General features: G+C 44.1%; 1 protein-coding gene across 3 annotated transcripts in view; it reads right to left on the minus strand.

Moving 5' to 3' along the window:
• Ctps1 (CTP synthase 1) overlaps positions 1–15484 on the minus strand; it is a 45095-nt gene that overhangs the window by 15690 nt on the left and 13921 nt on the right. For all 3 annotated transcript variants that reach the window (XM_021249913.2, XM_004871792.3, XM_021249915.2), the window contains exons 4-8: positions 11003–11103; positions 10116–10232; positions 6767–6850; positions 6179–6259; positions 2675–2826 (exon numbers count right to left, since the gene is read on the minus strand). In XM_021249913.2, the coding sequence (XP_021105572.1) occupies positions 2675–2826; positions 6179–6259; positions 6767–6850; positions 10116–10232; positions 11003–11103 (535 nt within the window). The remainder of the gene's footprint in view (positions 1–2674; positions 2827–6178; positions 6260–6766; positions 6851–10115; positions 10233–11002; positions 11104–15484) is intronic.

Below are 15484 nucleotides of genomic sequence, written 5' to 3' on the forward strand. Positions count from 1 at the left end.
AGGGGTGGGAAGGAATCAAGAGGCGACAGGGAATCCCCAACCCACATCCTGTAGACACAGCCAGGCCAGCACTAAGCTGGACATTCAGGGAGCACATGACGTCCCCCAGGGAATTTACACACCAGTCAAGGAAGCAGCGCACACCCATAAGACAACTAGACACGATCCCACAACTCCATCAACTGGGAAACAGCAGGTCTCTTGCAAGATATGGGCATGGGGCCAGGGATTTAGCTCAGTGGTGCTGCTGCCTGCCCTGCAAGCGCAAGGTCCCAAGTTTGATCCCCAGTACCAAAAAAAAAAAAAAAAAAAAGATACGGGCACAGAAATAGGGGTCCCGTTTCTGTTTCTCTCTACCCCACACCCACCAATATTCCTTTCCATATTTTTTTTTTTCGTACAAGGGAACGAACTCAGGACCTTGCACTTGCAAGGCAGGTGGCAACACTACTGAGCTAAATACCCGGCCTCTCCTTTCCACATTTTGAGAAGGAAATGATGACAGGGCCCTGTGGTTAACAGCAAAGCCTGAGCACTTCTTCAGGTATAAGTGTCAACCCCAGCTCAGCACGTTGCTTCTGTGTAACCTAGGGCATTCACCTCCTTCCTTGACTCTGAAGAAATTCCTTCCATTGAACTGAAACCTACTTCTTGGTAATACTCACCCACCATTTTCAGATTCATCATCAGAGGTCACCCAGGCCCTCCCACCGCCTTTGCCTGCCTATGTGTGACAGACATTTGGAAGCTGGTGGGATTATGGGCTCCTGGAGGCTTCCCTTTCTGGGTTAGCATGCCACTTTCTTCCACGGAGAGCCTCCATCCTCCCCACCCCTCCACCCACTGGATTCCCCCAGAAGCTCAATGAGACAGGCAGAGTAGTGTGGTCATCAAGAGTGTGGCCTCTGCACTCGGACACCTCGGTATGAATGCTGGCCGTACCTCTTTCTAGCTGTGTGGCCCTGGGCAAGTCACTTCAGCTCTCTGGGCCTCAATTTTCAGTTGCCTCACTTCAAAGCACAGATAATCATAGCTCTGATAGGATTGTGCTATGAGGATGAAGTCAGTGAATACCTGCTAAACCTCAGAGACGTGCCTGTACATGGTTTTGCCAGGATGAGTTACCTAGTTTGTGTCTTGTGACCCTACCCACTGCACTCCATGGTCAACTGATTGGTCCTTGACAGAAGGTCAAGGTCTGCTGATGCCAGGTTAGGAGTAGCTTCCCGCAGGAGGTGACTTGTTTGCAGTCTTCCAAAGAAGCTTGGGAATTCCTGGGCCCAAGGCAGCAATTTCTGCCAGTCCAAGGCTAGGATGCTTGGAAATGTAGCATCCACATGCCCACGGGCCTGTTCCCAGTGGGCAGGGCTGAGCATTAGGGAGGCAGGGGCAGTGGAAGGACCCTGATCTCGGAATGAACTGCTCCCTCTGCCAATTCCAACTCCACCAGTTTCTGGCTGTTCCCATAAGTTCATGACTTGCTCTTCCTGAGCAGCCTTCTCATCACCTGCAGAATAGGAATACAACTCTCCCCCTAGCCACCACTTCCTGTGCTTCTCAAGCTAACTAAAGTATACCACGACTATATCAGTAGGAGACCAGGACATCCTGGACCCCAGGCCAGAGGACCACATCCGGGTCTGGATTTCACCTATAAAACCATCAGGAATCCAGACAAGACTTCCTCTCTGCCCCTCCTCTCCTCCCTTTTTCCAGTTGTTTACTTCATTCTCCTACTTCTGCAGAGAGGCTTCTGCCACTCAGCTGCTACCAGTGGCCGCCCTCTCCCGAGCTCCCAGCTGTGTGTGTGACTGTCCCTGCCTCATTCACTCTGGCTGCTGTCTCTCAGTCCCAATTCCAAATTCCTGGGAAGAAGAATCTAGCCCAGCTTGGGCCTGGCATCCACCTTGGTTTGATCAGCTATGGCACAGGGAGCTATGGCTAGAAAAGGCAGGTCACCTAGCATGGCTGGGGACCCCCAGGAATAAAGTGAGAAGAAAGAATTTCTCAGAAAGAGGGTGGCCACGATCAAGACAGGTCCCCCAAAGAGCCCCAGCATCCTCATGTGTTCAGTCCACACAGGTGGCTTATGGACACTCCTACCTCATTTTTCTCTCATCTACGTGCTCAAGAGTATCATTAAATTACAGTCAGCTCTCTGTATCCAAGGGCTTCGTATTCATGGGTTCAAACAATCACAGATAAAAAATATTGTGTCTATGTACAGACGTTTTTTCTTGTCAATATTTCTTAATATAGGGTATAATTGCTTGTGTAAACAGGTAAATAGGTATTATAAGTAAATATTGTGATAGGTATTATAGGTAATCTAGAGATGATTTAACGTTGTAAGTCATATGGAAAAACTGCACCACCTGAGCACCTGTGGATTTTGGTATCTGAGGGGGATCCTGGAACTAGTCTTTCACAGATACGGATACAGCTATATGGTTTACAATAATATGTGCTTTTTAGAGGTGGATATGGTGGTGCACATCTGTAATCCCAGCACTCAGGAGGCTGAGGCAAGAGGATTGCTGTGCTTTCAAGGCCAGCCTAGGCTACATAGTGAGTTTAAGGACAGCGTGAACTACATTGTGAGACCCTGTCTCGAAAAAAGAAAAAAGAAAAAAGAAAGAAAGCTGTCACTCCTAGCTCCTTATGGGAAGCAAACCTGTCTGCCATCTCTTTCCACTTCATCAGCATTTTTCGTGGCTGCCTCTCAACAGGAAGGTCAAGTCTTCGAAGAAAATAATCTACAACCCCTTGCTCTTCTAACATCAAGGGGACTCGGTAGATAGTTGAGACATCATGGACACAGATCACCTGTTTGAAAAAAAGCAAATTACTTAATAAAATAAAAAAATAACAGAGCTTAACAGCCTCCTACTAACTATGTGAACTTCAGGAAAAATTCTCAGTTTGAAAACCTTTTTTCAAAAGGGAAATTTTTTAGAAAAAGACAAATCACCAAAACTGACTCAGGAACAGGACAAAAAATTAGTGACTAATCTACTGTGAAAATGAATGTAAAAATTCCTAAAAAAAAAAGCACATTCAAAGAGGACTTGTCCCAGAAACCCTTGAATGGCTTCATTCAGCACAGTGTTTCTCAAACTCAAACTCAGCTGGCTGCACAATGAAATCATTAGGGGGAGTTCATAAAAATCCAAAATCCCTGGGGCCGGGGATTTAGCTCAGTGGTTTTGCCACCTGCTGTGCAAGCGCAAGGACCCAAGTTTGATCCCCGGTACCAAAAAAAAAAAAAAAAAAAAAAATCCAAAATCCCAGGCTACCTAGCTTAGAACCTCAAGGAGGCAGGCACCAGTATTGCTTAAAGCTCCTTCTGTGAGGTCCAACATACATATGGTCAACTTTGAAAACCACTGCATTAGGGAATTTAAAAGTAGAACTCATCACAGGGAACAGATTAAAGGAGAAAAACAGAGTCAGCTCTGTGGACACAGACTTGAGCAAAATCCAGACCAATTCATAATACATCACATGATTTAATTAATATTTAATATCAATGTTTATTAAAGTCCAGAGCAAGGGAAGAATGGCTTCCTGTCACTAGTAAGTGATGCTGGAGATATTAGCCACTGCAACTAGGTAAGAAACAAAATAGAAACTGAAAAGAAACAATTGCCACTAAATGCATACATCATTTTTGCTCATCCATAAAGATCAAGAAAATTTACAGGTTAAGAGTAAGATTTAACAGAATTCTACTAAGGTTTTAGACTACAGATCAAAGGATAAAAGTTGCCAAGGTGTTCTGTGTGCGTGCCATGTCTATACAGGAAATTCAATTTTTTAAATGTCACTATAATAATAAAAATTAGGAATAGCTATCAGTAAATTTATCATTACAGGGGCCGGGGATTTAGCTCAGTGGTTCCGCCACCTGCCTCAAAAGTGCAAGGTCCCGAGTTTGATCCCTGGTAAAACATTATAGGATATTATCAAAGGATAGTCCTTTTGACAAATGAGTTTGGGACAACTGGCTATCCAGAAGGATGAATCTCAAGCTTTACCTCACCATCTACAAATGTTAACTCAAAACAGATCACATAAGACATAAAACTGTTAGAAGAAAATCTTCATAACTTGGGTGAGCAAAGAGTTCTTAGATATGACATAAAAGCATAAAAAAAAGGATAAACTGAAATTTTAAAAGTTTTTCTGCTTCAAAAGACACTATTAAGAAAATGAAAAGGCTGGGAAAATACTTCAAATCATATTTAAAAGACTTGTTATTTAGACTATATAAAGAACTCTTACAACTCAGCAAGATGAACAACTCAATTTTAAAAATAGGCAAAAGATCTGAAACTTAAAGATGAAAATACATGTCACATTTTAATAGTGAATAAATCTAATGAAAATCAGTTCTGCTATAGAATACACAAGATAGTTTGCTAGGACAGAAATATCTATAATAATTAAAGGCATGATAAAGGGCTGATGAGAACATGGAAATTTCTCTGCTCTTCGTGCTGCTAGCTATGAAAGAGAACCCCTCCGTTGGAGTGCTGACCACGGCCCAGGCGCCCCTCACTCCAAGTCCTGAGCCATGAGGATAGAGTATAACCGCCCTCCGTAGGTCGGTGGCTTTCCTCCTGCTCTACCAACAATGTCAGGCCAATAATTTTAGTCACCTCAGTGTCTCTCAAAATCTTATTAAGTGGACTGCTTTTATTTTAACCCTGCTGCTTCACTGGCCCCTCTCCAGGACACCAGTCTCCTGACCCTCAGACCAACAAACAGTAAAACAAACTCTCCATAACCTTGTCTTTTTTTTTTTTTGGTACTGGGGATCGAACTCAGGACCTTGCGCTTGCGAGGCAGACGCTGGAACCACTGAGCTAAATCCTTGGCCCCCATAATCTTAGTCTTAATCCCTTGACCTCAACTTCCCATCAGCCAGACCTGACTGCTATACTTTGGATCCAGTTTGGTGTCCCACTGGGTACATGTGACTGAAGCCTTGGGCCCAGGGAGGCTAAGGTATTGGGAGGTACTGTGGAACCTACAAGAGGGCGGGCCTAGTGGGAGATCCTTAAGCCACTCGGGTCCTGCCCTCAAACGGAATAAAGACATTTATACTGTAACCTAGATTTCTGGAGAGAGGACTGCTATAAAAGGAGCAAACCTGGCCCCTCCCTCTGTTTCTGGCTCAAAACTTGACCTTCCTCCCCACACATTCCGCCATTGGCCAAAGGACCTTCCCAGAGCCTGGCCTATGGTGTCTGGAGCACAGCCTCCAAGATTGTGAGCAAAACTTATCTCTTTTTTTGTAACAAGTTAGCTGCCCCAGGTTGTTTTTTGGTAGTGATGAAAAGCTGACTAATGCTGACCAATGTCACAATCTCAATTAATGACAAATACAATTTCCACAGTAAGCACCACACTTAGATACAGCAAAGGATCCGAAGTTTTGAATTTCCTATACCACAGGTCCCCTCCGTTAGCATAGTAACAAAAAGACTACAAGACTACAACACCAGACACCAGGCACCAGAAACATCAAGCTGCATAAGGTGGCCTTCTGGAAGCTTGCAGTCTGTAAGGAAAGACAATATGGACACACATGGGTGTGCACAAGGCAGGTTCACCACCAGTATGTGTGAGACGAATAGGTTGCCCAGAAGTGGAAGTGATTAGCCCTGAGGGTTGAGGCTTGGTAGGTAAAGCTTCTAAGAAAGTAAGTCTTAGTCGACCCTGAAGGATGCAAATGAAGAAAAGGTTGCCAGGCCAGCAGGGAGAGGTAAACCCTGATTTCCTGACAGAATTAGCAAGTGCAAAGAGCAGAGACTGGAGAAAGTTTGGGGTGTTAGGTGAAGAGAAAGACATTCAGCTTGGATGGAGCACAAAAACAAGCAGTGGGGAAAGTAGGAAGAGGAAAGAGAGGGACAGGTATGTTTGGGGAGCCACAGAGCCAACGAGTATCAGTTCTCCTAAAGGACGATCTACTGTTTCTGATTTTTTTTTTTTTTTTGGAACCAGGGATCAAACTCTGGTCCTTGTGCTTGCACAGCTGGCGGTGAAACCACTGAGCTAAATCCCCAGCCCTACCGTTTCTAATTAGTAAATAACAACAAGCCTCATAAAGCTCACAGCCAAGAGGTTTCAGGCAATTAGAAGCCAATTCCAGAGAGATCGAATGTGTACTTACTTGTTCAGGTTCCACATGGCAGAACATTGATATTTTCTCTTTCACAGATGTGTCCAGAGGATTTGAGCACCTGCACACAACCTGGCAATAGAGAAAACAAGATGGCTTAGAAGGAAGAAAGGGTTACAAAGTTGGGTGTCCCCCAGACTGAACTCAAAATAGACATCACATTGTTAAGATGAATGAGTATGTCTGCTCTTGGCACAATGCACATAGTCCACAAAAATACTATTGCCTGTTTTAAAAAATGAAACTCCTAAATCCCAAATTAGAGAACCATTAGGAAGATGGTAATACCAATGAAAGGCAGATGAATAAAACTAGAGGTGCTACTAACTGGGGCTTTCCTCTCCAATGAATATTCTTGGGCAGGAGCAAAAAAGAGAATAAATAAAAGGACGGACAGAAGAAATAAGGCACGGGGCATGTAAGACTTCACACATGCTAATAAGAAAATCTCCATTCAAAGCACTAAACCTACTTTCTTCACTATCAATCATCATCAAGAGCCTGTCAAGCAGGTGAAGGTCTTGCCTGGCCTGTCATGGAGATGTGTTTTAATTAGTCGAAGAACCCAGGAAATCTTACCAAGTCTGGGGAAAGTCCAAGCCCTCTAAGTTCCCGAACGCTGTTTTGGGTGGGTTTTGTCTTCTGTTCCCCTGTTGAACTTGGCTATTTTACAAAAGAAAAAAAGGTTAGTTTCTCCATGATAAAAATTTTTCAAATATCACTTTTCCCTGAATCCCTCTTAATAGAGGATCTGATCGTTTACACACTTCAGCTTGTATTTTTGAAGTTACACACAGACGTATTTGAGAGTCAAACAGTCCTACTGAAGAACAGTGGTCTCTGGGCTCCCCTGCTCTCTCTCACATTCCTAACCCACAAACAGTGGCCTGTGACTATTTTTTCAGTGCTGGGGATCAAACACAGGGCCTTGTGCACGCTAGTCAAGTACTCCTCCTCGAAGCCACACCCCACCACTTGAGCTCTTTAACTGATCCTTCTCCTATGTTTTATTGCTACTGACATTTTGCTTGAAGCATTTTCTGTGATTGGACTGCTAAGTGAGAATCTGCCCTCTCTCTCATTCCCATCCCCTACACTGCACCCTTCCAGTGCCTGTAGCCCTCTTCAAGGATAAAATACTGTTCATTTAAACCATATGCCACATTCTTCCTTTTATAATAAATTATCTTTATTCTCCTTTCACTTAAGAGACAGATTTGCTGCATTCAGAATTCTAGTTTGGAAATAATTTCCTCTTGCAATACTTGAACACAATAGCTTCACTGTCTTTTAGCTTCTAGTACTGCTGTATTGATTCTTGATTTTGCTCTTTAGAAGAAAGTGTTTTTCTTTTTAGGGCCTTTTAGATTTCTGCCCCACTGCTCCTCTGATCCTTCACAATGATATGCCTCGGTGAGGTCATTTTTCATCCAACACGCTGCACAGCCAGTGGGCCCTTTCAATCCAGAAACTCGTCTAGAAATTTCCTTGTTTAGATCAAATGTCAGAAAACTTTCTCTGTAAAGGGCCAAATAATAAATTTTAGGTTTTGTGGACTGTATGGCACCTGTCATAACTACTAAACTTTACTGTTTTAGTACAAAAACAACCACAGACAACAACACATCAACAAAAGGATGTGATTCTGGTTCCATAAACTTTATTTTCAAAAACAGTAGAAGTTTTGGCATTGGGACCATAGTTTGCTGAACCCTGACATCAGATTATCCACTTCCCTCTCCATTTCTGTTTTTATTTTCTAGAAATCCTACCAATTGATGTCAAAACTTCTTATCGTTCCTCCCTTATTCTGTCTCTTAGTTTCTACCCCATTCACGAATTATTTCATCAACTTTCTCTTATCATCTCTGCTATCCAATTCTTTTTGTTGTTGTTGCTGGTACTGGAGATTGAATCCAAAGCCTTCACATGGAGCTACATCCCTAGCCCTTTTAAAAGAAAAAAAAAAAATTTTTAAGACAGGGTCTTGCTATGTCACTAAGTTATCTAGTCACTAAATTTGAGCTTGAACTTGTGACCCTCCTGTCTCAGCCTTCCAGACTACTAGGATTATAGGATTATACAACCACACTATGCCTCTCTCTCTCTCTCTCTCTAGAGACAAGGTCTTGCTATGTAGTTTAGGCTGGCCTTGAACTCACTATGTACCCTAGGTTGACTTCACTCTCCGCAATCCTCCTGCCTCAACCTTCCTCACACTAGGATTACAAGCATGCTCCAGCCAATTCTTTTTTTTTTTTCTTTTGGTACCAGGGACTGAACTCAGGTCCTTGCGCTTTTGAGCCAGGTGGCAGAATCACTGAGCTAAATCCCCAGCCCAAGCCAATTCTTATTCTTACATATTCTTTTGTCTCCACAGGTTCCCTACTTATGGCATGCACAGTTTTTATCTGGTACAAGCAGTTTACTGCCTTTTAATCACTGGCTGGCACCTCATACTTAATAGCTAACTGGAAGCCCATGTGAGTGGCAGGCTGGTCACTGCAGGTCAGTGGCCAGCCTGTTTCCCAGAGGAGCCCTGGGAGCAGTGTCTTTTCTTCCAGGCTAGTCATATCTGGGAAGGCTCTTACTATGCAGCATGTAGAAGGCTGTGAAGCTTCTAAGAAACAAGAGGTGGAAGAAAGCAAGGTATCTCCACAGCATTTCAAGCAGCATAATATCACACTCAACCACATGAGTGTGGCTCAGTGTTACTGCCCTCAGCTGACCCCGGTGCCTGCCTGTCCAGAACTTTCCTTGGGGCCCAGTCTTCTGTCAAGGTGGAAAGAGGCTGATGCCCAACTGTACATAGTAGGGAAGGGGTCAGGGTCTACCTCCTCTGAAACAGCAGCTGTAACTGTGAGACCAAAGCGACTCCATTTTGCTAAAATCCACCATTCCCCTAGGCTCTCAAATTAATGGTTAAAATGTGTTTGCTCTGGGACAGGAGACACAATCTGTAACAGGACAAGATTCCTAAGTTTATTACTCAGCCATTTGTTTACCCTAGAAGCAAATGTCCTGCGCCCGCTATCTATAGGACAATCTGTTAATGTGCTGGCTATCCACACAGGGTGGTCGTGACTATTAGTCAGGATGTCTGCTGACCATCAGTATGTGACAGTGGGCCACTAACCTTTGTCCCCTTTTTCCCTTGTAAAACCTATACGTAATCCCCCTCAACCGCCCCCCATGAGCCTAGCCAATCAAAAATCTACACTTCATGCATGCTAAGCATCGACTAATCATTATAACTGCTAGATGAAACCTTGCTGTAGCTTCTATAAAAACCCTGCTAATTCAAAATTCGGGGCTCTCAATCTTGACCCGCTGCGTCGGTGACAGTTGAGAGCCCCTGCTCGAGCTTGAATAAACGACCCTCCACCCTCGTGCGTTTGCATCGTAATCGGCTCCTTGGTGGTCTTTGGGGACTTCGCGATCTGGGCACAACATAACAAGTCCTACCCCACCCCCGCCCAGAGAACCTGGTGCTGCCCACCTTGACGCCCCAGTTGCTCTGCAGGGCAAACAGAGCTGCTTTTCTGCTCTCCTTGCTCCAGGCTGAGGGTTAAGTGCTCCCAGGTCAGCTTGGTCAGTTTCTACATGTCAATCTGCTTTCTCATTTGTATTACTATTGATTTCTCTTCACAGTATTTATCTGTGAAATTTTGCCTTAAAAAGAAAGCTTTAATTTTTGCCATTCAGTAAGACAAGCACATATGGTCAATCCACCATCAACAGTAACTCCCCTGATTCACTTTTCAAACGTTTTCCATTCGATCTTTTCACAAGACATAATGACCGCAAGCTTAAATTCACAAAGAAGTTCTTTATATCCTGTTTTGTGTACCTCAAGTACTGAAAACTATTAGATTAACAAGTGAAAATCAACCTTCTCTCCCCCAAAACCTGACTGTAAATTCCTTACCTGTGGAACCAGACTGACGTGGATATTACAAAAGTTCTCCTTTTTGACCTTGAACTGGAACTGCCGGAAGGCCTCAATGAAGGGCATGCTTTCGATATCTCCTACTGTCCCACCAAGCTGGAAAAGCAACACTAATTTAGGAGGAAAGCACTCAACCTTTCTCTCTGGTGGTTTCCATTCTAGCATCTGCTGTCCCCTTGATTCAGTGGCCAATAACAGTGTGATGTGGGTTCCTCGGCCCTACAGAATGTCAGTCACAGACATTTCTTTGTGCTGCAAGGTGACTCTTCTGGCTAGGCTCACAATTCCCAAGGCTATTACAGAACTTTATACAGTATTTCAAGAAAAAGATCAGGTGAAACAAGGACCAGGAATTTTATTTGCCCAAGAGTCACAAAGCAAAAAAATCTGATCTTATTTCTTTTACCATAAATAACTTGTATATTATTAAAAAGCATCAGTTATAAACAAATTATGAGAACTTTTGAGTCTCCTGATTTTGAAGGAACACTGAGATCCAACAGCTGAGATCAGCAGACAGTACAGAAACCAAAACCAAAAAGCTCATTTAGTGAGGGAGATGTTCCTGCCAGAAGAAAGTAAAGGTCTGCTGACTCCATCAAGAGCCAGATGAAAGCCTGTCTTGCCACTCTTTCTGGCACAGCTGGCACTACGTGGACCCATGAATGCTGCAAAGGAGTAGACAGTATATTTAGATAAGAAGTGCTCTCCCCCAAGTGGCCGCTCCACATGACCATTACTGTGCTCTCACCAGCCACACTGCCCTGACACAGAGATGGGGACAAGGATTCCCTGGGAACTGTCTTGCCTGGCTGACCAAGGAGACGAGCGCGTGGAGTATTCACAGATGCAAGAACCATACAAACCTCGATAACACACACTTGAGGTTCTAGGCCATCTTCATCTACAGGTATTAATGCCTGTTTCATCACCCACTCCTGGATTGCATCTGTGATGTGAGGGACAACTGGGAAACAGAAAAGAAACCTGTCACTTACACTTGTCCATCACTGAGGCAAATAACATTTATTATTAAACTGCTGCACTCTTTGCCTGGACGGAGTAGCAGTGGGGCCAAAAAAAATTTTTTTTGGAGGCTCCTTTCAAATGGCCTCATGAAATCTTTGGGCTCACATTCCCCATGGTCTCCTCTCCAGAGTTCCAGGTCGTCAATGGGAACATTGCAAAAGGAGGAGGCCGAGAGTGGCATTCTGAAGCCCCTGTCCCGTGCAGAGTCTGCTCTTCCAGCTGCACACAAAGGAACAGATGGCCACCCCTATTTTCAACAGCCAGAGCTGAAGGGGGGGGCTGGGCACCTCACATCTTCCTGATGCTTTTCCAGGAACAAGAGACCACTAGGACCCTGTCCCACTTCATTTCCAGTTCTGAAGGGTAGATAATCACTCCAGAGTGGTTGGGGCACAGCACATGGAGTCTAGGTTCAGATCTCAGGTGTGGTGCACTGGTCAAATTACTTAACTGTTCTTAAGCTTGGTTTCCCCGTTAAGTGGGGGTAATACTCCTACTTCATAAAATTGTGGAAATTTTATGAGATAACCTACCATGCTAGAGCTCAATAAATGCCAACTATAGCTGAACACTTTTTAAAAATCATAGCTGTTGGGCTCAGACTGTAAGTTCTTAAGGAGCAAGATTACTATTTAACTCTAACACTCTCATTAAACAGCAGTGCCTTGTGTACAAGGATGTTTATTATCTATTATACACACAGCTGACAAAGCAGTCTTTTAAAAATGCAAATAGGAACTCATCAGTCCTATGTTTAAGCTCTTCAGTGCTTCCCACTGCTCTGAGTCAAATCCAAACTCCTTGCCGTAGCTCAGAAGGCCCACCTGGGTGACCTCTGACAGACACTGTGGTTGCTGGCCTCAGCCACATGGTCTCCTCTCTATTCTTTATGAGTCCTCTGTGGCCTTGGGTCTCTGTTCTTGTGGTGCCCCTTATCTCATGATCAGCTCCTCGGCTCAAAAATCATCTCCTCAGAGGCTTCCTCTGACCACCTGACCAAAGTGGCTTTTCCCAAGTCCTGCTTTCTTGCCTCATTCCATTTATATCTCCTTCACAGCTCCCATCAGGCCTCTTGTTAGAAGGGCAATGATCCTGTTGATCTTGTTTTCATGTATTCTCAGCACTAATAAGGGTCTGACCACAGTGAGTGTTCAATAAATACTTGATGAATAGCAAACAGATGAATGAATACACTGGAGGCCTAGAACAACAAAGTCTGATGGACAAGATTTTAATTCCTAATTGATCCTTTCTATGTGTCAGGGAAACTTTATTGATGTAGTGCCTCAGACCTAAGAGCTAGAAAGGCAGGTGCTGCTACTATCTCAATTTCATAGAAAGGGAAACCGTATCTCAAGAAATTATACAATCTGCCCATGTTCATAAGGCTGCTAAGTGACAGGGCAAAGATCCAAATATGACCCAATTAGCCCAGAATATGGTCACACTGAGATAAGAGATTAGGGCTTGGCAAAGCTGGCTGGGGTAGTAGGCATGACATGTTAATTATAAGATTCGGGATACATGCGCAGAACGATTTCCAAAGCCTTGCATATGGACTTCCCATGAGAACTCGAGCAGGTTTTCAATAGGATGGCCTAGACCTGACTTCAGCCTGAGAGGTGGGATCCCAGGACTCCCCTCAGGGCCCATATGGAGAAGTTCTTGGCGGTTTCCTTGAGATTTAGATAGCATAAAAGAACACAAGATGCCATGAAGATTTTGTTATTCTAACTTCCCATGATAACCCACACTGTGTTTCCCACATGCAGCATGTACTTTTATCTTTGCTCTCACTCTCTTTTTCTATTTATTCAATCCAAGCTCCCTCTGCAGAGCCAGTTTCTCTCCCACTCTTCATTTTTGCTTTCTTGAATAAACTTTGCTACTGCTTTTTACTTGTTTCATTCAGTTCTTTATTTGAGGTGAGAAGAACCTGGAATCCAACTCCAGAAGGAAAGGCGAGCAATCCAGAACCCAGTAACATTTAGCTGGCAAGCCACTTTTTAGAAACAAGCTACCCAACATTTTGATGATCTGAGCCAGTAGAGTACATTTTGGCATGGCCAGTCACGAGAAAAAAGCTCAGGTGCCAGAGATGAAGGTAAGGCCCAACCAAGTTGGGCAAAAGTTTTGTTTCTCTCCACAAGGCTTTTCCTTCCTTCTCTCTCCCTCTTTGCCTCACTCTCTCCTAAACAGGGAATCCAGGAACTCTTCTCAAGGTGACAGACAAAGAGGGACTTCCTGGCCTGGCCCTGGGGATGGGGGAATGGACGGTAGGTTTTGTTGCTCTTTCTAGCTGCTTGTGCCATGGGTCCTTGTTTTCCACACATTTGTTGTACTTTGGTTTTTTGGAACCAACTTGGTCTTTGTGTACCCTACTTTGTAAATGGCTTTTTCTCAGCTTGTGTTTTGGTCAAGGGTGCCACCATGTTACCTTGCCATGTGGTCAGCAGCTATACTATCTTGGCACGTGGCCAGCTTGTCTTTTTGTATGATCAAGTAACTTTTACATGGGTGTGCCACCACCAGCCAATGACATCTTTTTTTTAAATCTCTTTTTTTTCCCTCTTTTTAAAATAACTAGCCTTATGAGCTAAGCCTCTGATTTTAGACAGCATATGGGCTTATGCAAAACCTGAGAGAGGAACCTTTTTCTTCCCGACAGAAGGAAAAACTCTGTACTACCCCTTTAAGAACCTCTGCAGTCATTTGCGGATACAAAGCTTTTGGGTGGGAGTAACAACCAGAGGATCTCTGGCTGTGGCCCCAGGCAAATGCAGGTGCACATGGATGCATGCCCAGGAGGACACCAGAGTGGCCAGGTCCCATCCCAGCAGGACACCACCATCTTACTGTGGCTAGAGGGTAGAAATGGAAATCCAAGAAAAAAAAATCCATTTTAAAACATTCAAGGCTTTTGGCCAAAACCTAGTGCCTCAGCCACTCCAAGAGGCTGCCTGAGAGCATCGTCACCTGGCTTTTGTACTTCCCTGTTAAATGCAGCTCAGTTAAGGACCATGCATGAACAAAAAAAAATTAACATTTAAAAACTTAACTAAAGTGACTGTAAGTATATGAAAACAGCCATCCCAACTCTTACTACTTTTTCTGTCAGAATAAATGTGGGAGATGTTTTCTCACATGGTTTCTGGTTAAGTACAATCATCAAGGGACTCAAAATACCAGCTGAGCCATCAAAGGGTTCAAGTAGATGGCTAAAGGAACTTTGCTTGGGAAAGTTCCACCCTTACTTCAGAGTTTGGACTTGGCAAAGCCAAGAGATGGCCCAGCCCCCTTCTCCCTAATGAGATAATGGGTCCAAATATGGAGACAAAAGCCCCCTGGGGCTTTCTTCTGTGCTTAATGATGCCAGCATCACTCTAAGGTTCTCTGATAGAAATGTCTATCTGGGTTTTGTAAAGTCTCACAAGGGCACTTTGTGGGCTTCGGGTCTCCTTATGCACAGGATGCCTCCTTCAGGACTGTAGGCCTAGTTGTCTCCTTCTCTCTATAGGTCCCAAGACAAGCAGTTGGGAAAGCTACTGGATCTCGAAACCATGTGGATTTCACTGACTTCACCACAAGGCCATATTCCCGATGAGTGGAAAAGGTTTGATCCTGACAATCTAGAATAGGAGCAGCATGTCTACTATTGCAATATGATTTGCGTCCAACATGAACTGGGAGATGGAGAGAGATGGGCAGGGGATGCTACTTTAAATTATAAAACTATTCTCCAGTTACAGTGTTTTTGCTTAAAACATGCAAAGAAGAATGAAATGTCTTATGTTCAGGCTTTTGTGACTCTTTATCAAAGGGAATGCTCAGGAGCTATGGTGTTCGGAGTGACCCCCAGGGAGGAAAAAGATATTCTGGATAACCCTGTCCTGAGATCCCCTTTTGTCCCTTGGGAACTAAGGGTATCTCTGATCTGTCTGTCCTCCACCTCCTCCATACAGCCCCCAGGCCAATAAATCAAGGCCATCCCCTCCAGGTGACTCAGGGACTCCACTAGAGCCTAGTGCCCCAGGGGAACCCAGTGATTCTCAGACCTCTTATGCTTCTCACACAGCTTTAAGCCTCTCAGGTAGAACCCGAAGTGGTGCTTCTTACTACCCTAATTCACAACTTATTCTGCCCCTAAGTCTCAGGACTAGGGGGAATACTCGAGTACAAGCTCCTTTTTCAGCTGCAGATGTCCAACAGTTCAAGGAATGATTAGGCCAACCATCAGAAGGTTCTAGTATATTTGCAGGTGGGTTTCAAACTTTGGCCCTTGCTTTTGATTTATCATGGTGAGATGTCCAATACATCTT

This window comes from Heterocephalus glaber, unplaced genomic scaffold (genome assembly GCF_053883595.1).
Source record: "Heterocephalus glaber isolate CG9 unplaced genomic scaffold, H.glaber_assembly_v1.0 deba00001452, whole genome shotgun sequence".
Classification (NCBI taxonomy): Eukaryota; Metazoa; Chordata; class Mammalia; order Rodentia; family Bathyergidae; genus Heterocephalus; species Heterocephalus glaber.